This window comes from Dromaius novaehollandiae, chromosome 7, assembly GCF_036370855.1.
Source record: "Dromaius novaehollandiae isolate bDroNov1 chromosome 7, bDroNov1.hap1, whole genome shotgun sequence".
NCBI lineage: Eukaryota > Metazoa > Chordata > Aves > Casuariiformes > Dromaiidae > Dromaius > Dromaius novaehollandiae.
In genome coordinates this window covers 22,901,897-22,924,742 of record NC_088104.1, presented here as the reverse complement: position 1 = coordinate 22,924,742, position 22,846 = coordinate 22,901,897, and the positions used below count along the sequence as shown (strand labels likewise).

The window sequence follows — 22,846 nt, the reverse complement described above, 5'->3', positions numbered from 1 at the left end:
ATAATTTTCATTATCTATTACATGTTACGATGTATTATCCCTGACTTCTCTTTTCTGTTATAAGCATGTTTTAAAGGGCAGTGAATTCTGTGCAATGACTTTTATTGACTTCAATAGGCTTTAGATTAGGTGCTGCGTGGACAAGCTGTCATCTTTAATTTCCAGATATAAATAACGTAGGGTCTGTATTATGTGTGATATGTTTTCTATTTAAGTGATAAGAAGGGACTGGTAGTTTGAGAAAGAGGTAGGTTGGCAATGGTAGAAATGAGACAATGACCTTCTCAAATCTCTTAAAATAGTTGCAGTTTCTTCATATTGGTGGTAATGTTGAATGCCATTTCTTTTGAGGGTGAGCTTGAATGCTTATGGCTCTTATCCTGACCATGCTCACTTCTGCAGATGAAACCAGTCTTAGCTGAGAGCTCTCTTGACCAGCACTTACCACCCTCTTTTAGATAGTTATCCCTTAGACAAAGAAAAGCTATTCACATTAATTGAAAGTTTCACTTAGAAGAAAAGGAAACTAACTTTATCCTTGAAAGTAGTTTTGAAGTAAACAGCAATGATCGAAGTTATGTCCCCCCTTATCATTTTATTTTTGGTTATAATTGTCTAATTTACATTTTTTTCAGATCCTGGAACAGAACGAACTTGTGCAGAAAATATTTGTGAGCATAACTGTACCAACTTGAATGAAGGAGGCTTTATCTGTTCCTGTAGGCCAGGGTACAAGGCCAGTGAACTTAACCGAAACTCCTGTGATGGTATTTTCAATCTTCTAAACATCTTCTCACTGATAAATGTTCAGTGACCTGTCACTTCATCATTTTAATGTAACTGCTCATTCTTGCATTAAAACAGGATTTTTATACATTCACCAGATGTTTTCTGACATGTTTTGCTGCTGAATAATGTTTTCGAACATGTAGGCCTCATTCACCAAAGAAGTGGCTCCCAAATTCAGACATGTTTTAGGCTTTTGTTTGCTATAGGCAGACATTGTTACTCTCTCATTGTTGCACGTCTTTGCAACCTGAAGAATAGAAATTTTGCTGCTTTTTCCTGTTGAAAGGAAACTTACTGAAGTTTATACTCTCGTTTCATTCTGTTTCAGAACAGACCTTCAATAAAGGTTTGTTGTGCCATGTTTTAACCTTGAGTATATGCAGGTAAAACATGGTGAGGCATTTACCCAAAGATCAGTGTTGGTGGTCATCTAGTGCAGTATCTTCATAGGTGCCATTTCAGTGTATTTCGATGAGAGCATTTACCACTTCTGGGAGCAGGTCTGTTGCTCCCAGCCCCTGTGGACAGTTTGGGTAGTTTTATTAACCACATTTCAAGGCCATCCCTCACATTCTTTCCTGCTGGGATAGTGATTTTCTTTGTTTCTGAGGGATTAAGAGGTACCTTTGCTTCATCATTTCAAGATGGGTTTTCTCTTATATCTCCTTGTACTCATACATCGTCTTTTATCTTTCCTTGGTGATTTAACCCAAAAATACATGATCAAAAGTATGTCTTTGAACAATGATCTGATAAACAGGAGCTATGCAGTTAATGGCAATCTGTAGTTAAGACTTATGTTAAATAATAGATGAGTGATGAGGAGTTCTGTTAAAAAGTGACTTTAAATGGTCATTTACTAGATTACTGATCCTTTAATTATGTTAGGAAGAGAAAAGCCTACCACTTCATGGAGCAAAGCTGACTAACACATGGAAGATTAAACTCTAGGTATCTTTTTTCCACTTATGTGTAGATATCAATGAATGTGAGATCTTTGGAACATGCACCCAGGACTGCAAGAATTCCAAAGGAAGTTATGAATGTTTCTGCGCAGATGGCTTCAGGTCTGTGGGTGATCAACAGGGGAAACAGTGTGCAGCCAATGGTATGTTAAATTGACAGTAAGATTGATTGCAACCTGTAAAGAGCAAGTGGAGTATAGCAACATAATGCATATAATCCTCTTTTTTTAACAGGGGATAACGGGAAGAAAAGTCTTTATTCTGTAGCATAAGATTATCTCTGTATTCTGCCTATTCCATAATTAGGAATAGAAGTGCTCCAACTCTGCTTCCAGTTGCAAGCCTTAAAAATAATACCTTGGAAGTGATTTGTGTGCCTGCCTTCCTCTCCCCTGAAATTTTCTGCAGACAAAAGACTGCTTATCCCATAGTTGTCAGCAGAAGGAAATTAATGCTGCCTGTTAGCCCCTGTTCCTAAGATTTTAGATTTTGTCTCCAAAGTAATGCATCAGAAGAAACTTGCATTAAACTGGTACAAATTAAAAGCACTTTGATGACAGACTGCCATTCATTGTTCATGGAATGAAGTACACAAGCTCAAGGACTTTGGCCTATGCTTAGCTTCAATCATTAGCTTTTCATCATATTCAGTGCAGTGAGTACAGTGTGTGACAGTCATTGAATAAAGAGTTGGTTCAGAAAGCAGTAATAATAAAGAGCTGAAGAAAATAGAAAAAAAAGTGACGGTGCAACAGTATTATATAAATATTGAGACAATATTGTTTATAGAAAAGTAGTTACACTTTAACAGCTTTAAGAGATAACATGATAGCAACATAGTGTATTTAGTCAAGTAGTAGAATCTTCAGAATAGAATGCTTATGACCAAAACTGCATCCTGCAGGGGTTTTAAAAGCTAAAAATATTTGGAATTTGAGAAATTTTATGAGAAAATCAGGTCTCTGGGTTTCCAGTCCAGAGGTCTAATTCAGCAAATATATTCTGCTGAGCATTAGATTAAAAATACAAAAGCACATTTGCATCCAAGTTCTGCCTGGCTGACTCTTTGTGCCCTTGTCAGAAATCTAGTTCCTTAAAACCTCTCTTCATAGGCTTAATTCTGGAAGCACCTAAACACCTAAAGTTTTCAAGGTCAAGTGGTAGAAAACAACAAGATTGTAGCCAATAGTATTAAGAAATTCCTTGTGTCTAGAGTCCTGCTTCTGTGTATGCGCCGCTCTTCATAGTAAAAGCTCACAGCACTCATAAATGAGTGCTCCCTTTGCCTATGTCTGCTGCAGGCCTGATCTGTAGGTGTTTTCAGAACACGCATGGGATTTCAGGTCCCATAAAACACGGTATGGAGAAGAGGTACGCACATTTTTTCCCCATAGCCGATACCTTGTGACCCACACTAGGAGGAGAGATGTCTGGATTCAGTTCTTTTCTGTATAGGTGTGTAATTAGTAGCCCATCCTCCAGGAGAGTGTCCTAACAATCAACATATTTATACTGTTGTACTAGAAATGCTGCCAATTTATACACTGAATTGTATGTTTATTCGAGAAAAGAGTCACTTGTCTTGTCCAATATTTGGCCATGGCTTTGTGGGAGGGGGATCTGTGTTCAAGTGAATACTTCATAGGAAGTTAAGGATTATTAGCTAGAAGAGGGACTGCTAAATAAGATTTTCCTTTCCCAGGTGAATGCCTTAATCACTGGGTCATTTCTCATTGGCTCAGTGAAGATGCAATTAATGTAGGAGGACTTGTTTTCTGGAGGAAGGCCTAGGATCCAAGTCTTTGACTCTCAGCTGGACTCTCTCCTTTACAAAAGGGCTGTAGAATTAAATTTTCTCACCAGCACAGTGAGCCAGCTGGGACTGATGCCCTCTATAGTTAGGTTATTAGAGCACTGAAGGTAACTCAAAATTAACCTGTGGCCAGGTGGGAGAACATTCATCTGAATATGAAGGCATGTGAATTTAAAGCCTTTCAGGTAGAAGAGCTGAGACAGCTCCCAGTTCAAGTAACTGACAAGTTATTCATTGTTGCCAAAGTTGCTCTCCAGACTGTGTTCCCCAAAGTGGGGAGCAACTTCGGCGGAGCTGCATAATGTATAGCTGCATTCTGTTTTCAAGTTGTGAGGTACCAGGATGCCAACATTGTTATATTTAAAACCTTTTGAGGAATTATTCCTTAGTGATTACTACTGTGCATAGTCCTTGATGAAGAAGATAATGCTATGCTCAGTGTAAAGCATTTCCAGAGTTTTTCACCAATTTTGCAAACCCACAGATTTCTAGTAGCTCTGAAACTATAGAAGTGGCCCTATTTCCCTTCCACCTGTTATTCAAACAGAACCTGCAAAAAACCCGGTTTAGTTTTGACTGTAAATGACTTTCCATTTTTTTAAAATGAGGTGAACACAGAAGTAAAATTTACAATCATCTTTCAGGTAATCCTCCATTGTTACTGCTGCCAGATAACGTGCGGATTCGAAGATACAATATCTCATCGGCGCAGTACTCTGACTACATCGATAACCAGGAACGAATCCAAGCTATAGATTATGATTGGGACCCTGAAAGGATAGGCCTGAGTGAGTATGCATGGCACATAAATACTCAGTCATGCAATGGTTGGTTTAAAAAGACTCATTTCTGCCAGCTAGATTTTTAATTTACACCGGAAATCAAAATCAAACTAGATTAACTGACCAGATCTTGGTTGAATGTGCCCCTCTGTTCTCTACTCATTCCTTCACATCAATGTGGTTCCTTTTAATGTTTTTAATGTTAAGTTTAGTGTAGCTAGTTTTTATTCTGTTTTCTCTTTTATTTCGCTATGACTTCAGCTGTGGAGTTTTGGCTCTTTGGGATTAAGCAACAGTAGAGGGTTGCTACAAATGAGCCCTTTTCTTCTCTCCTGCCTCTGCCAGTCCCCCAACCTGGTTCAGATGTTACAAGAACTAATCCTTATGCTAAACAGGAATGGCCAATTCTAAGTAGATACTGATATTATCTTATATTGTTGCCTCTTTATTGGCTTTCCAGCCTTTGTCTTTTTCACAGGGCCACTGTGCTGGGCCACACTTGCTCCTCGTGACAGTCTAAACCACTCACAAGATCCTGTAAAAAAGGTTCAAAGCCAAGACCCTCTACTCTTTAAAAATATGGTACATAGTTCTTGATAATCTGGATCAATATGGCTGTAGATGTGTATCTTACTCATGATATTCATGGCTTAAGAGTTCGATAGCTTTAGAATTTGAGCATTCACATGATGTAATTTCATTGAATAGGCAACTCTACATTTTTATGAATAGAATGAATGTATCTGGTATCTTGACATAAGAACCTCAGGAAAAATTAGAATTTTCCAAAAATATGGAATAACTAGACACTAAAAATTATGTGTGTGCTTTTTTTGAAGGTATTGTGTACTTCAGCATTCTGGGACAGGGCTCTGAGTTTGGATCCATCAAACGTGCCTATCTGCCCACATTTGACAGCAGTAGAAACAATCCGACAAAGGAAGTTGACTTGAATCTCAGATACATAGTTAATCCTGATGGATTAGCTGTTGACTGGGTTGGAAGGTAAGTGTGTTGAAAGTCTAGAAAAATATTGTACATTGAATGTGTCAGGGGTCTGATCAGACAGTGCAAAATCCACTTTTTCCTTCCTTATGAACTGTTTGTGTCAGGAAACATCTGGTCTCAAGGTAGTTGAGAAGAATGTAGTAAGTTACTTCTGTTTGCCCAGATAGCAGGTAACTAGGTCAAATGCATGTTGATGACTGCATCACATGTTCTCTGAGGAAACCTGCACTGCTCCACAACTAGCAGATCAGTTGTACACCATTCAGGTGATAGTACACTGGCCTTCATGTCAGATGGATGTTCCTTCTAGGACTCAGGTAAGCATCAGAGAAGGAGCTTCCTCTGCTGTGGAAAGGGGACCTTCCCAATGCATAACTGAGTTTGTCTTTTATATTTGCTCCTTTCTTACCAGCCTTTTGCTATGTGAGCTGTTCCGAAAGCAGCTCAGAAGTCTGATGAATAAATGTGTTTACTCAGAAAATAACATTTTTGTAACTGTGTATGGAAGAGAGTGTTTCCTCTTATCCTTCCTATTGTTATGGCTCTTTTTAAGCTAAAACATGGAGATTTTTTACTTAATCCTGAAAATCATGAAGTCACTTTGAGATGTAACTGTTAAAGGATGTGGTGGACAGACGTAGTTTATTTTGTCTAATACCAAATTAACTAACCAGGGGCCTAGTGTTTGTAAATAGACACTATGAAATGTACTTAGGAGTCTGTTTGAAGCTGAACAGACTGGTTATAGGGATGAGTCAATCTTTTGAAGGCTGTTGACATTTTTTTTTCTTTTGCAATGTTCCTAGTGATATAGTCAATAAGGCGAAGAAGAAGGGTGTGAAGATCATAGTAAAGCATCAGTTTTCCAATAAACTGAAAACTAAAAGGAGGAATTTAGCCATCTGCTTCCCCCCCATCAAGTAGTTACAGTTCATGTCCTCACTCAGAATGTAATCAGGAGGTGCACAAGATCTGGACTGTGGCTAAGTAGCACTTGGGTCTAAATTGCATTTATGGCAACAAAGATTTCTTCTAATGCTTCAACAGGCTATTGGATGAGTAGACAAAGGTTGGAAAAAGATTTATGTTTCCAGTTTGGGGTCTGATCTATAGCCTTCATTATCTAGGCTCTTTGTGTTTGTTGATGAAATAAGTAGCTATGAAATAGCTAGGGAGTTGCTCATGCAGTACATTGTCTAGAGCAGAATGAAGCCAGTCTTGCTGGAAAAGGGGAAAATTTTATCTTTGCGATGTGACAAGGAACAGGGGCTGCTGTAGAAACTTTGGCAGAGGTGAAAGCTAGTGAGCCTATGGATTACATTTCCTGAATTCACGTGTATTTAGGACTTGGATGTTCCTGCCACAGTCTGGATGTTCCGGCTTTAAAATGCGCAGATGTAATCAATGTAGTTTCTTTATATTAACTTTATTTGCTGTTACCTTGCTGCAGTGGTTTTAATGTAGCTTTTCTTCTTAAAAAGATCTTTCTTGTTCCTCTCCCAGGTATCAGATAATTACTTTCGGAATATTTTGTGTTTTATGTACTTCAGGCATCTTTATTGGACTGATGCAGGGACTAATCGCATAGAAGTGGCAAAGTTAGATGGACGGTACAGAAAATGGCTTATCTTTTCTCTACTGGATCAACCAGCAGCTATTGCTGTCAATCCAAAGCTTGGGCAAGTATCACAGGACTTCGCAGAATTGTTTTCAATATTGTTCAATGCCAAAAAAAATGCCGTAGCTGTAAACTTTACTGGAATGACTAAGGCAGTGGTTTCCTGGTTAAATTCATGGAAATTTCCAGTATCATCAATGAGACATTTGTCTTTTCATTAATGTTAGGAAATTTGTGTACGTGGGAATTTTATTTATTTATACGAGTATTTTAGGGTTAAATCTCAGATAGGTACTTGTATTGGTGACAACTCAGGGAGGCCAAAAAAAGATCTCCTTTTTATAATGCTCTGCCCACCACATTATTACTACTGAAATAGGGAAATTGATGGGAATCTCTCTTTACTAGCTCCAAGAAATAAAGATATCCTCCTTGAGTGTAAAGCAATGTAAATGCTTTGGCACATTCAATAGCTGTGCTTACTACCTCTTCTATTAGACGACCGGTCACAGGATATTATGATATGTGCTTCTCTCGGCTGGAGTACAGCCACACAGATCCCTTTAAGTCCTTAATGCAGCTCCTTAACTCTGCAGATTTATAGTGACTGATGGATGCTCAAAATGTTCACAGTCACTTTTCATCTACTGAGAAAACTGCCTTTGAAATCACTCTCTCTCCAAAATCAAGACAAAAGATTAAAAAAAAAAACTTCTTCGGTATTTATCTTGTATTCTTGAAACACGCTTGTTCAGTGAACTCTGTGGAAGTTCCCTGATCACACTTGTGAACCATAAGCTGCTGAACAGCTTTTTGCTTCACAACTGGCCTGTTCCATGAAACTCCAGGAGATGATCCTGGCAACCGAATTCCAAGCCATATTAAATTCTGGTTTTGTTTTTTCAGGCTTATGTATTGGACTGACTGGGGAAGGCAGCCAAAGATTGAATGTGCCTGGATGGATGGACAGCAAAGACAAACTCTGGTCTCTGAAGACCTTGGCTGGCCAACTGGTCTTTCTATTGATTATTTGAACAATGACAGGATCTATTGGAGTGATTCTAAAGAAAATATTATTGAATCCATGAGACCTGATGGGACAGACAGAACCATAGTGTTACATGGAGGTAAGAACTTACTATCCAGTTAATATAATAGTAACCAGGATGTACACTGATAAGCACTCAGCCTTCACAACTGAAGCTTGATTTTCAAGACCTCAGCTCCCATTAAGACAGCTTTTTAAAAAACAAGCCTTGGTAGTGTTTTCTGCTTCTTTTTACTGAGGTAAATGGCACACCAGGTCCAGGGCTCACAATGCTTTGGAACTAGATTCACTGAGGGTAACTTACATGACCAATTTGGGGATGATGTGGCAAGTTGGAATCTTGCTCTTTTATGTGTATTATTAAGCAGTTTGCAGGTACAGTGGCATAAAGTGGTCAGTCATGTGATGCTATATATACTGCTACAAATATCTTAAAATGAACCTATTAGATGAAATATTCAGCTGACAAAGAATCACCTACCCTGCTAGAGATTTGCTTGCTGATAGTCTACTGTTTGGTTCCTTTGAGAAGTAGGCAGTCCGTACAACCTTGATGTCTTTGAAGGCCATTTATATTGGATATCTAAAGAACGAGGAGAAGTCTGGAAGAAAGATAAATTTGGAAGTGGAGAAAAAGTAAAAGTGCTGACTGTAAATCCCTGGCTCACTCAAGTGCGCATCTATCACCAACATAGATACAATCAATCAGGTAGGTAATCAGCATCCTAGATGAACCATTCCTTCCTATCTGATCAAAGTTGGTAATGATGTCTTCAAAGAGCTTAATAATTTTCTGGTAACACGTCTCTCAGCATATGATGGTATGTTTTCCTGAAAGTATAGAAATAGAATAGTCTGGCAAGTGTTTTTCTACATACCCAAAACTAATTCAAAAGTGGAATACTACACATCTCTCTCTACTGTCTTTTAGTACTGAGTTATGGTTAAGTGGCACAATGGGAATCTATACTGGTAACATATAAAGTACTGGCCATTTAATAATGCCTCTGAGGAAACCATTTCAGCTAAGACATGTCTGCAGTAAGCACAGTGGGATGTCCAGAGGAACACAGACTGCTCCAGCATACCCCTCCTTAGAGGAGTTATAGCTTTGGGAGTCAGAAAGCTCCATGGTGCTTGGGTACTGGGAATGTTCTGTTTCTTCACCTCCTTGTGCTCCTCTCGCTCTCAACAGCCATGATCTCTCCCTTAGGAAGAATGTAGGAAAAGCAGACAAAAAGCTTTGATATAATTACACAGTATTTATGTAATCACTTGTTTTAGAAATGGATGTAGATTTGTTTAGATTTTTGGTGTGTGATATTGATAAGGTATATTACTGACTGTGAAATCCTCCTGCCATATCTCAGGAATATGCTGCACTGCTTCTTCAGCTGCCTTTATCACATTTTATTTCAGTGCCTAATCCTTGTAAAGATGTCTGCAGCCATCTCTGCTTGCTGAGACCAGGGGGATACACCTGCGCTTGTCCTCAAGGGACTCGATTCGTAGAAGGCAGCAGCACAGTGTGTGATGCAGGTAGAGTAATTTGTCAAGCTGGAAATGAAAGCAAAGGAAGCTTTACTTTATGAATGCAAATACTTTACTGAATTAGAAATATGGAGGTATGAGGTGGCTGATATAGTAGAGGTTGATAGGTTAGGACAGCTGGCTTTTGTTCTCAGCTGTCATTGATTTATGGTCACCTAATGCACCTTATGTCATGTCTTCATGTCTCATTTTTAAAATGGATATAGAGATACCAGTCCTACCAATCCAGACCCAGCTGTGAAATTGATCAAGGTTTCTTTTTTTTTTTTTTGAAATTCCAAAATATTACATTTTCATTTTCCAAATGTACTCATTTCTGAGCTATGGAATTTCTGACAAATTGTGGTTTAACAAAATGTGACTTGTATTTACAATTGTGTACAAGGTATTCTGCGATCAGTGTAACAGAATACAGTATAAACCTGCAAAAAGCTTATATAACTCACAGTGTGAACAGAGATAACTCCTGGACAATTGTCTTACACTGGAAATCTTTTTAAGCAATTTAGTGCTTGGATGTTGCATTGCAGCAGAGCCCCCACAGTGCTTCCAGGAGCTCCAAGAAAATAGAGTTGCTCAGCCTTTTCTGAGAGGGAAGAGTATACTACTGCAGGCTTTCTATTAGTCTGCACCCTCAGCTACCACCCTCATGTGGGTGGTAGCCAGATGTCCTTGCATTTGTCCTTGCAACATACCTCTAATAAATTAACCCTTATGGCATTATGGCATCTTTTCTATGGTTAGTTTTCTCTGAATTCTCCTCTTCTTTTTGCATCAGATGAGACAATTTCATAATTTTCCACACAGCTGTACATCTGACTTATGTATTCTTAATAATTGGCAATGCTTGCTCTTACAGCCACGAGGTGTAAACGGCAGAAAGAGGAACTACTAATATGATGTAATAGGCAATGGAAGTGTGCAATACACTGTTAACTTAGGATCAATAACACTGATTGCTCTTGCTATTTGCTGTTTGTTGCTCTGAGGAAACTGCATTTGTTATTCTTCATTGATACTGCTCTACATAAACTGTCTAGGAAGTAAGGCAAACTATTGTGAGAGAATGGAAGAGACAGCCAATAGTATATATAATACTGTCTCAATTTGGTCTCAATTAACTTCCATTTTTAACTTGATTTTAAGCATTTTGTTTATTCTTTAATTTTGTAATTCTTTGTTGACCAGTGGAATATGACTGCCATGACGACCAAACATAGTTTTCTATATGCATTTACTTTATTTTGCCATTTCCCCATATTCCAGCCAACAGGAAACAGGCTGTTAGACCCCTTGCATCTCCCTTTTGGGATCCCATTTAATTGAAGGTAGTTTTACCTGTAAGGAACGTTATACAAACAGACTTCCTCTGCTTCTGGCTGATAAAAAATTTATGACAAGAATATTCTGATCTAACTTCTCAGTGTGAGAGAGACTGTCAATGTGCATTCTTAATTTATAGTCTGTAATAATGTCGAAGATCCAGAGGTTTTCCTATGTGAACCACACTTTTCTGACTGCATATCCCGAAATCTTACCAAAGGCTAGTGCAATTTATGTTCAAGAAATTTCATTTGTTTTTCACTAGATTCAGCATTCGAATACCATCAGAACCTTTGTAGCTATGCATTTGGGCAGCTCAGGCAGCGCTGCCACATGGGCAGCCTCAAGGCTCTTGGAGTGCAGTGAGACACCAGCGTGATCATGAACAGGCTTCAGTGCTACCTGGTGTTTACCAGTCAGTCAGCCTGTGCTCTGTACTGGCAGAAAACCCTGAAGACTTTGGGTTTTTCTGTCATTCATGCTATCAGGATGTGTGAGAGTTCAGTGGTCCCTCTTGTACGCACGTTTCCATCCACTGATTTTCTTCATAAATAGCCTGTTGGCACTCTTTGAATAACTCCTAGCTGGCTGGATAGAAGAGTTTTGGGCAGAGAAGATAAAGTATTGCTGCATTCTGAATGGAGAGCTTTGAAGGAGGAAGGGGATGGGTGAGGGACTGCATAGGTGAAAGAAAATGATGATGACAAAAAAATACACCTTTTCAGTTGCCTCTGCATACTTTTTCTGAATAACCCATTATTTTGCAAGAACAGATTTTACTTGGATTAAAATAAGTTATTTTGGCAGAAAAATAAATATAATGACAACATACATACGTGCTATTAAAAGCAAAGCTACTGCCTGTGATTTTGTATATGCAAGTTTTGCACAGATAAAATACTGTATGGGAGTGTTTTGCTGAAGATGGCTTAATAACACATATATGGCTTTCAATTTTTGCAGCCATTGAATCCCCTCCGACAATGCCACCAGCGTGCAGGTGCATGTATGGAGGAACATGCTATATAGATGAGAGTGGTCTTCCAAAATGCAAGTAAGTCAATATGTTGATATGGTCAGAGTTCTGGGTCAGATTGCACTGATTTAGTTTTGTAAAAGAAATCAACTCTTTAAAATGTGTTGGAAATGCTTCAGAAGGTGTTATACCTTTGCAATAGCATGTTTGCAGCAATCACAGAAAATAACATATAAGCACAAAATGTCAGCAAATAAGCAATGTAAAAGGCATCAGTTTGGAGAAAAATAGAAAGGCAAACCTCTGTGAAGTTTCTGGTAAAACTATGCCATAAAATTAAAACAATGGAGAAGTAATGCTCAATAAATGTAGCTTGGAACAGCCAGTAGGTGCCACTGATGCTCCACTGAAACAGAATCTTTTGACTTCAGTGACTTTAGTTTTCTAACTCAGCACTTTTTATGTCCCCTTTTAATTCTAAGCAGAAAGCAGATGTGTTATCTTTACAGTCAGTGAAACATATAATTGGTAAGCAGAGAGTTAAAATTTATGTCATGTGGATAAACATTATGGAATATAATAATAAAGCTGAGATCCTAGATTTAATAAAAATAGTCAGTCAGCTGTCATACTTATATTTACAGGTGTTCTTATGGCTACACTGGGAATTACTGTGAAATAGGATTGTCAAAGGGAGTGCCTCCTGGAACAAGTAAGCTTCAAGTATATATTACTGTTGATATCTTGAACTAAGGCATGTATAGTACTGCAATATGATACTCGTTCAGGGTCAAGCCTGTAATTCTTTGGGCTCTTTTTTACACTCAGCTATGCTTGCTTTAATTTTTGCTTATTCTTCTGTCTTTGATAGCAGCAGTAGCAGTGTTGCTGACAGTCATACTAATCATAATAATTGGAGTGTTAGCACTTGGAGGCTTTTTTAACTACAGACGAACAGGCTCCATTTTACCAGCTCTTCCGAAACTACCAAGGTATGTTTCAGAGGCTGTCATAGCTGTAATGTCTGTACGCTAGATATTTATGTTTGTGCCTAAATATTTCTGAAAAATCCAGTTTGTTTACCATGTGCCTATTCTGTTGGAATATAGGAAGTGCAGTGTTGCAGCAATTCTAGAGGATTTTTGATTCCATGCAATATCACAGCCAATCATACCTTGCAATAAAGAACCATTGTCAAACTGTTCTACATCCCAAATTAACTTGTAAATAATCAACCTTATAGAAGACTGTTTACCTGACTGATTTAGACTGGGGGATTCAGTTCAAAAGGATACAAAAGCCTGTAGTTAAATATGTTTTAATTTGCTTCTAAAACTTTGCTAGGAGTTGAAGAGATCTTTTAAACATTGAAAGGCTGAGCTCTTCTGCAACACTGTATTTGTCTGTTTAAAAATAACGTGAGGCATGAGTAGTGAACATGAAATGGAGATTGCAGCTTTTTATCTGTGTGGCTTGGTTAACATTTTAACTTTTTTCCATGAGTATGCCTTAGTGCTGCTGTTGCTCAATCCCTCTTTAAACTGCTACCTGATGTATTTGTTTTTACTGCAGAGTTAACTCAAGTTGTAGTTTAGGTGTTGCTCTTAACTTGGGTCTCATCCACATGCAACAATCACAGCTCAGATTTACTTCTTTTAAAATGTGTCAGCTGGTTGCTATGGGGCCAGATGGTAAAGCATGCAGACAACACACCAGCTGAAGACAAGATTTTTAGCACAAGCCCACTCCAGTGAGGATGTAGAAACAGAAATACTATTTCAATGCTGCTGTCTTCCTTCAGCTGAGGCTAGTCTGACAAAATGAACTTGAAAGTTAACTCTGCAGTAAACATGTAGTTGCCTGTTTCTGGGGAGTCGTATGCTCAGAGTTTTGTGCAGAAGGTCCTGTGTTTGGCTGCTCACCCCTATCTCTCGCTGCTCCTCCTAGCCCATTTCCAACATTTCTTGTGCAAACCTAATGTGCACTTGTAGTTACCATAAATCTATATGTAAATTGAACATTTGCTTATTATGAAAACAGTACCCTGTAGGTATCTTGATTATTTGCATGCATAAACACCTTCAGTATATGTGTTGTTGGAACAACATTCACAAATTTGTATGCCATTGCAATCACATTTTTCCTTAGTTTCAGTGAATTTGGACTTCTGAGTGAATTAATGAATTTGTCTGTAAAAGAAAATTGAAATAAGAGTAGCCAAAATGTAGTTAGATTTTTGGAATTTGTAATTCGTTGAGTTCATTTCATGTCAACATGGGCACATAAGCTCATTCTGAATGGGGTAACAGACTAGAAGGATTGTCAAACTAATACAGGAATACTACTTCTGGCACTAGTTCGTTTAGAGCCAGCAAAAATTCCAAGCAATAACTAGGTAAAGAAATTGTTTTACAAGCTTCCTGTCTGTATAACCTGTTCTTTTTTTGAAGTTTAAGCAGCCTTGTAAAATCTACTGAAAATGGCAATGGGGTAACTTTCCGATCTGGAGCAGATGTGAGTATGGACATAGGAGTCTCTGAGTTTGGAGCTGACTCTGCTATAGACAGAGCAATGCAGATGGTAAGGCTTAATTCTGAAATATTTTTTAAAAATTGTTTTCCTTTAATTTCATTGTCAGCTGGTAGAGGGAAGTCTTTTATGTAAGAAAGACAGTGAAATGGTAAATGTAATCTGGAAGAAGAAATGAACATTGGTGGATTATTTTCCAAAATGAATTTTTGTAAATTGAAAGCAAGGACAAACACAAACTGTTCTCCAAAATAATATGACTCTCTTTTCTCAAGATTCATGTGGTAGAAGTGGAGTCAATTACCCCCTTGTAATATTTCAGGATATTCAGGGAATATACAGGGAATGAATAGACAAAGTATTGTAGCAAGGAAATTCCTGGTGGCATTTGTGTTCTATGGAATGGTTGGAATGTGTAGTTTTCAAATTCGGATTGTATATGTTAGCAACTTCAAAGTCACACCTAACCACAGGATAAACTACTTTGCACAATGGATTATAAACTTGGCGAGTTTGTTATTTTAGCAAGTTTAAGCAAATTAGATTTAATAGTCAGCTTTGGGGGTATCATCAAGTGCAGCTCTATTTTATCCATGTTTTGTTATGCATATCTGAAAAATAGCACAGCCTTTTGTTTCCTATAATGGTCTGTGGGAAAAGAAGTATTTCCCTGTTTACCATAGTGAGTATAATGCACATAAGATCTTCACTTCTAGGAAACAGATCACAGAATATGTTAGAATAATGTGCACCTGCTGCAAAGTCCCTTCTGGAAACTCTCTCAACTTTTTTCAAAGTTAAAGATAAATCACAAACTTAACTAGCAATGAATTAATATAAAATAAAATGGCCAGTGAAGAAGATAAGCCCATGATATATATGTATGACGTTTTTCTAGACAAAGAAACACATTCATTGTTAAAACTAAATAGCTTCTGTAATGAAACAACCATATGAACATTTCAGGAAATACTGGCAAATAGCCTTAGGATTGAATGTTACCTCAGATCTCTTTCATGCATAAAAAACTTTATGGTACTTTCCATTTTCTGGCCTAATATTGACATATACTGAAGTCTAAGTGGTACATTTTTTCCATTGCTCACAACAATCACGTCTGGATACAGGCTAGCTCTACTTAAGCAGCATTAGTTCTACAGAATCTCCCTATATATTCGTACTATGAACAAAAATTGTACAGTTCACTGGGAAAGAATTTAAAGGGTTTTGCTTATTGTTTTATTGTTTGCTAGATTTTGCATAAGTCTTTGTGAAAGTAAACATGGGTTGTCCCCTGAAATGAAGAACTGGACCAGAAAGCCATTCCTGGGAATATGGAGGTGTTTACTGCATCGTAATTGTTGGGTTTTTTTCTTCATAGAATGAAAACTTTGCAGTGGAGTCAGGGAAACAGCCAATCACATTTGAAAATCCAATGTATGCAACCAGAGATAGTGTAGCCAGTGGAGCAAGCGCTGTTACAGTGGTTCGACCAGCACATGTAAGAGAAACTTGGGTTTGTTTTTTACCTTTAGTTTTGCTTATGACTTTATGTTCCTTCTTTGCGATTGATTTTCCCTCTTTTCCTACAGGTAGCAGCAGCTGGTAGTGAGGAAAATGAAAGTTTTGAAAATCCTGTGTACGCCTCTGTAATATCTGCTAGTCCAAAGGAACCTCCTCAGAGTTCAGATGCACCTCAGGTAGTATGATAATACCTGCAAACATTTCAGAAAAGTGTTAATTAAATATTTTCTATGTTGGTCTGTATGTCTGAAACACTCTAGGGCGGCCTTGTTTATTTGTGTTTCAGATCAGGAAAGTTGTATTATTAAGGAAGCTGCAATATGACTTTAATTCTCTTTAAATAATGTTATGGAGTTGGCCCATAACCTGCCTCAAGTCTAACTACCTGGGCCATGTTTAAGGTTTGTAAGAGCTGGTCAGGAATTGTTTTGATGAGATGAAAAGAAAAGGAGAGCAAGCACAGAATGGCCCAGGGCACACTGTAAGCATGTACAGGGATTCAAACCTGTCTTCTGCCTGGTTCACTCAAAGATCCTGAAGAGATTAGACTGGAACAGAAGGTTTCCTTTCACTATTTAAGGTGCTCCATTTTGAGGGCAGATATTAAGTCTGAAAATTATGATTGCTCCCCAGTGGAAGGATTGTAACTGAGGCTTTACTTTGACTCAAGGAATATGCTACTTTTAACAAACATTCATATAATCCTAATGAATTGTATTTTGATAGAAGCAGCAGAGTATATTTTTTCATAAAATATGAAAAAAAGAAGAAAAACTACATTTTGGTTTAAAACAGTGGAAACCCCTTTCTTTTTGGTACTGAAAACTCAAATAAGACATTTAGTCCCAGTGTACAGTCATCACTTTTTTTCACTTCTATTTGTAATTTTTCAATATTTAGAACTGCTAGCAGGTCCTTTTAGGGCATTTTGTCTATATGTTATTACAGGATATTTTAACAATTAAGATAAAAGTATTGCCTCATTTAGCCTATTCATGTGATTTATGGAATATACATTTTTGTATCTGTAAATCCATCTGAATGAGCTAACGGTCGCTTATTTGCAGGACTGCATTTTCATATGCATTGCCCACTAAAAAAGCACCTCTGATGATCTTTGAAATGTCACCTATCTTCAAAAATGTCACCTCTCTTCAACCTGTTACCGTACCATTATCTCCCTCAGAATTTCTCTTGTGTTGTTTTCAAGACAGTTTTTTCTTCTTTGACCCGTTTGTATAATGACAGGCTTCCATGAATAAATGCAGTCACTTTTATTGGCTTTTGGCCTAGCCTTACGGTACTACTTTAGATGAAATAACCATAACTGGTTATTCAGCAGAGAGGAAAGTTGGGTCCTGTGCTTAGCCCATCTATTGATGTATATTGGGTTACCCTGGACACATTAGGCGATCATTTTATTTCCCTTCCTACCCTCTGTCTTACCTAAAATGTACGTTCTTTTGGGAAGATGCCTTGAATAACAGAGCCCTCACTTCTCATGAGGTCTTGATGCTCTTACAAGTAAATAAATACTATAAACAGTAAAAGACAAAATAGTCTAAATGAGGTCATTTGAATGACATGGCACAGTATTTAAAGAGGTAACCTGGAACACCTGATATAGGATGACTTAAAGTTTACTTCAATAATTTGAAAATAAAAACCTAATTTATTTTCTCCTTTGGCAGAAACATCTTTTAAATAACATTGTGAGACTGGTTGACTAGTGAGAAAGTAAAAGCTGTCTAAAGAATTAGGGTATAAATGGTCATTTCAAATACGATTTGTGGGTTTTCTTATGCTTTTCATCAGTCTCCAAAGCAGTCCAAATAAATGACACTCATACTCCCATTCACAGAAAACAGAATCTAGACAATTCACCTTTTCCCCTGTGCATGTTGTTTTTCACTCTAAAGCTTGTCAGAGCTCCTAAAACTTCAGCAGGCCTTGAAATATTTAAAGGAACTAAATTAATTGGCAATACAACATGGCAATGTGAGAACATCTATCTGAAATCACTGAGTTAGCATTCAACACAAGTGAAATTGAAAACACTTTCAACAATGGTGCTGTCATTTTATAGAGAAATGGGGAGCAAAATGTGTAAAGTTCTAATAATTTTTATATTTCAGGAATCAAAATGGAGTTTCTTCAAGAGAAAACTGAAACAAAGCACTAATTTTGAAAATCCAATATATGCAGAGGTATCACTTCATATTGTATCATGCTCTTTCTCAGCCTGTACTGTTTAGCTAATGTACTGCTGAACTTTGTTCCTGTTTTCCAAGGATAAAGATTGTGGGTAGCTTCTGCTGTTAAGCCCAGGTCAAGATGGGCCTGAGGTAGTTTTGAGTAAAGTTACCAAGTCCCAGGCAGTGTGAGGCATTCAGCAGGTGCCCACCTCAGGCACCCCTGCTGCATTGCCCACCTCAGCTTTCCCAGTCCAAGCACTGTGGCCCCCATCTGCTCTGGGATCTCGGGTGTTGCTTTCAGCTTGCTCGTGCAATCTGGTATGGCTCAGCGTCCCAGGGCAAGTGAGAGGCTCTTGTACTGCAACTGGGAGTAAAGTATCTTAGCAGTGCCTCTCAGTCATTACTTCAGCACTGCACAAAAATTTAACAGCTCTACGTACAGCAGCCCTCCTTCTATACCAGCCCTATTTTTTCCATCCAGCCAAGCTCGTGAGTTGGTTCCTTTAAGACAGTATGCCAGCTGGTGGTATGTGTGCTGGAAGAATTCTCCCGTAGTCGGGTATGAAGCTTCTGGGTTCTTCTACTCATTTGAAAAACGTTGGATTAATTGATTCATCTTAAAAACTTCCAAAGTGCCTAATAACAGGAACGCCAGTCACACCCACAAGCATGTGACTAATAGTAGCTGCCGCTTGTGGAGACTGAATTTTTTATTGCTTGAACAAGGTGAGAGAGAGAGTTCAGTTAGCTTAAGGGTTCATTTCCCCAGTACTAATAGGCTTAACTGCTTACAAACCAAAGTGGTACCACTGTTATCCACACTCATATACTTGCATATAGACATATAAAGTTACTCCTGACATTTCAGCATTAAAATGAAAGTCACAGCATGCAGAGTCAGTTTGCAGTAATGTATTTTCTCAGCTGTACTGAAGTGGAAATAGCATTTAAGTTTTGCTATAGGTGTTGATTTGCAGAAATAATGTATACATTACACTTCAGCAAAATATTTGGATATTTATTTAGCACATCTAAAAGTTAAGGTTGGGTATTTTGTACATTAGAAGGTAAATTTGGATTTTATGATTATTGTTTCAGATGGAAAAGGAACAGCAACAGGACACAGAAAATGTTCCTGCCCCTTCTCCTTCACTGCCTCCTAAGATTACTCTAAAGAGAGACCAAGCATTAGCTTATACAGCAACAGAGGATACGTTTAAAGATACCGCCAATCTTGTTAAAGAGGACTCTGTTGTATAACTAGGTAACCGATTTAGGGAAAAATTAGACACATCCATTTGCACATATATTTTTTATAACAGAAGAAGGTTCACATTCAAATGCTTTATAAAAATATATACACCTTTCAGCCAGTGGCTGGATATGTATCTTGAAACTATGCCTTGTTTTTTTGTGGGTTTTTTTTTTTTTTGACAAATGCCAACTGCTATTTTTATGAACAATTATCATGAGGTACTATATGTATATCTTTGCACTGAAGCTGTCTGAAAGTAATGTTATATATTGTACATGTGTAAATTTTTGAAAGATTATCTTGTTTGTTGATACTGCTAGTAGGAATCTGTATGGAATTGGTCATATCTTTAGGGATAAATTCATTATATAAATGCTTAAACTAAAAAAAACAAGGCAAATATAGGAACATTACTGATTTACAGGATCTTTAGAATATATATTTATAACAGCACCTTCAAACACTTGTGCTGGTGCATCTTTACCACCTATTTTATGTACTACTGTATGTAAAAATGGGTGGGTGTCTCTGTTTATCTTGCGTTAAACAAAAGATGGAAAAGTCTTAGTTACGCTGAATAGTTACCTGTGCAAAACATTGTTCTTGCAATATTTTATCTGACTGAGATAGAATCATTTCCTCTCAATCTGTAAGACACCTACTTTTCCTCTAGGTTCCAATTAAAACAATCCATTAATAGTTTTCTTAAAAAGGTCTGATATATGTAGATTTTAGTGCCATGAGTAATTTCATACTTAATTTAATGAGATTTTCTCCTGCTCATTAATGGAATGGCTCTGTTCTTGGCTGGAGTCTCTGGAAGTCATTTGTACTGTTAAATGAAGTAGCTAGATTTCTATAACACCTTATTTCCAAACAGCAAAATACAGCAGATATTTGTTCATTTAAGAAGTGATTCAGGTTTTTTAATGTGAAAATTTAATTTTATTGACTATTTATTTCCTGAGGTGGACATTAATAGAAAGGGAAACAGTTTCTACTGATGCAATCTTCATAGTTATCTGGTTATTTCCTTAACTTTCTATCAGAATGTACTGTACATCTTACTAGCTTTTCTGTTAATTAGCCAAGGTTGTTTCCATGACACGAACCATTTGAGGAGAGTCTGAGTACCACTGCAGGAACATGTTATTCAGCATTCCTGGCCAGCTACTCATATGTTTTAAAGATTTCTAAATTTATAATCATTGAGACTTCTGCTACTTGATTGTTTTATAGCTGAGTTCTCAAAATACATACTATTTCTATTAGAATACTTACAATTACCTTGTAATGTACTTTGATTAGAAAAGACAACTGGAAAATGATGCTGCTGAATAAATCTAATAAAGGTATTATTTTATCATATCCTCATTCCATAATTTTTTGTGTCAAGGCTCTATGCACTTCTGTCACTCAGTGTGGAGACTGCGGTGCGCTCAGAGGAAAAAACAGTGCTTTAGATAAAGTCAAATAAGAATAGTGTTTACTACTTCACACAACTGTGTAAAATGGTTGAGGTAATGTAACTGAAGTTATATCACTGTAAGTGTGAAAACTGCCATTACACACGTTAAATAAACCAGCCCTTGAAGCAGGAAGCTATTATTAGTGATTATAAAAGACTTTGAATATTGAGCTACTACAGACATAATCGATCAAAATCTTCATTTGATAAGCTTTTGTATCTCAGTGCTTTAATGCGGAAAATTCCTTAAAAAGCGGGACACAGCATACGTATCTCTGTAAGGCTATGAAGAAGGATTTCTTTTAAAAGCAGGATGCTATTTTTAAGGAAGGAGTTCACAATCCTTCAACAATTTAAAGAGAAAAGGCAGAGGGCTAACATTTCTGTAAGACTTGCATCCAGTTGCACACCACAAAAAGAGACAATATCGGTTTTGTAAATAATCTTTTCAAACAGAAAAGTTGGGACTGAGTTTTGCGGAAAATTGCTAAAATGTGTCAGCCATATATCAGAGAGATTTTTTTCCTCAAAAGAATTTTAACTTTTCAGATGTAAAAGAAAACCATCTGTGGGATACTGTATGGTTAGGTAGTATGTAGATTTGATTATGCTTAACATACCTGATGGCAAAGGACCCCAAGGCTTCAGCTGGGCCTCCTCTCGCAAGTGTACCACAATGTACCCTCCTCAGTATGTAAAATTTAAGTTTTGCCACTCTGTTCAACAGAAGCTTTAGATTTTCTCCCTAACTTCATTCCCCAGTTCTTTTCTCCTTATGAGGCCAATCACTGGTTGCAGTCTTGAATTCTGGATTCTTTCTGTTGTTTGAAAGAAGGCCCATTTTTAGAGATTTTAGCATCTCTTTATACTCTGCCCCTATAGGGCTGATAAATTATAACATTAAGTTTTTTTCATGTACATTCTCTCTACAGCAGTCAGGCCGGGGAGGACCGTAACTGTACAGATATTTACAATGAGATGAAATAGAATAAATTTCTTTTTTTAAACTCGTTTAGTATAGACTAAAATCTCAGTGAAATACTTCAATATTTCTTACCACTTTTATATTATCTCCCTTTTTTGCACATGTGCATACACACACACAGCGATGAAACTCCTTTTCTTACATTTGGAGTTGTGACCTGCACATGGTGTTTTTGTAAGCTTAATTGAGTTGCACATTAATGATTAATCACCAACACAAATCTTTAGCAAATAAAACCTTTACCCCTTCAATTTTCATATCTCAGGGAACACCAGTATGTCAGCCTCTGGTCAGCAGCTTACAGTCAAACTGATTGTCTGTAAAATATACTAAATGACCTGTTTCATCTAATGGGTGAAATAACCATGCTTTTAACTTGCAAAGCTCATCAAAGACAAAAGAAATATTAAAAATAGTATACATTTATATTTTTCTCAAACTATACTAATATTAGGAAAAAGTTAATATATAAATGCAGCTTTGTTTGGATAGTAAGAGAGTACAATTTAGTTTTGATTTTCCCTGAAATTGCATATCTTTAAAATAGCTTGTGTCTCATCTTTATACAGTTGAAGAGTCAGGTGATTAGATGTGGTCAAATAGTGCAAAAGTAGTTTTTTGAATATGTTGTGAGAGCTGGGCTTTGTTATTATTTGATGTCTTGTGTTCAGAAGCTTGTGAAGCTTAGCAATTCCTTGATAAGACAGAATGAGCAAACCCCATGAAATAGGTGAATAGACCTGAGGAAATACATCCTATAAGGTACATGTATAAGATAGTTGGAAACTTACTGAAAGAGCAGTGCTGTATTTTGAATTGACTAAACCTATATGTTGGTGAAGTCTGCTTGAAAAACTGGGTGAATAGCATTAACCAGCTTTGTAGCTGAATGTTGTATGAATGCATACATTTATACAAAATTGATTATCACTTAAGAGAATAAAAAAAAGACTTTGAAACATGGTAGATTTACAAATTTGTCTCCCAACTCAGAAAGCCGAGGGAAAAAAAGAAAGA

General features: G+C 37.3%; 1 protein-coding gene across 4 annotated transcripts in view; it reads left to right on the top strand.

Annotated features, from left to right (window-relative positions):
- LRP2 (LDL receptor related protein 2) overlaps positions 1–20,744 on the top strand; it is a 133,257-nt gene extending 112,513 nt beyond the window's left edge. For 2 of the 4 annotated variants that reach the window (XM_064514891.1, XM_064514892.1), the window contains 16 exons: positions 636–767; positions 1,766–1,897; positions 4,212–4,355; positions 5,189–5,354; positions 6,908–7,036; positions 7,882–8,102; positions 8,556–8,732; positions 9,443–9,562; positions 11,861–11,951; positions 12,518–12,585; positions 12,745–12,865; positions 14,324–14,453; positions 15,784–15,903; positions 15,995–16,105; positions 18,062–18,133; positions 19,220–20,744. In XM_064514891.1, coding sequence (XP_064370961.1) covers positions 636–767; positions 1,766–1,897; positions 4,212–4,355; positions 5,189–5,354; positions 6,908–7,036; positions 7,882–8,102; positions 8,556–8,732; positions 9,443–9,562; positions 11,861–11,951; positions 12,518–12,585; positions 12,745–12,865; positions 14,324–14,453; positions 15,784–15,903; positions 15,995–16,105; positions 18,062–18,133; positions 19,220–19,381 — 2,096 coding nt within the window. In that variant the 3' untranslated portion in view covers positions 19,382–20,744. The remainder of the gene's footprint in view (positions 1–635; positions 768–1,765; positions 1,898–4,211; positions 4,356–5,188; positions 5,355–6,907; positions 7,037–7,881; positions 8,103–8,555; positions 8,733–9,442; positions 9,563–11,860; positions 11,952–12,517; positions 12,586–12,744; positions 12,866–14,323; positions 14,454–15,783; positions 15,904–15,994; positions 16,106–18,061; positions 18,134–19,219) is intronic. The other 2 variants (XM_064514893.1, XM_026093805.2) reach the window with 2 other exon arrangements.
- The last annotated feature ends 2,102 nt before the right edge of the window (positions 20,745–22,846 follow it).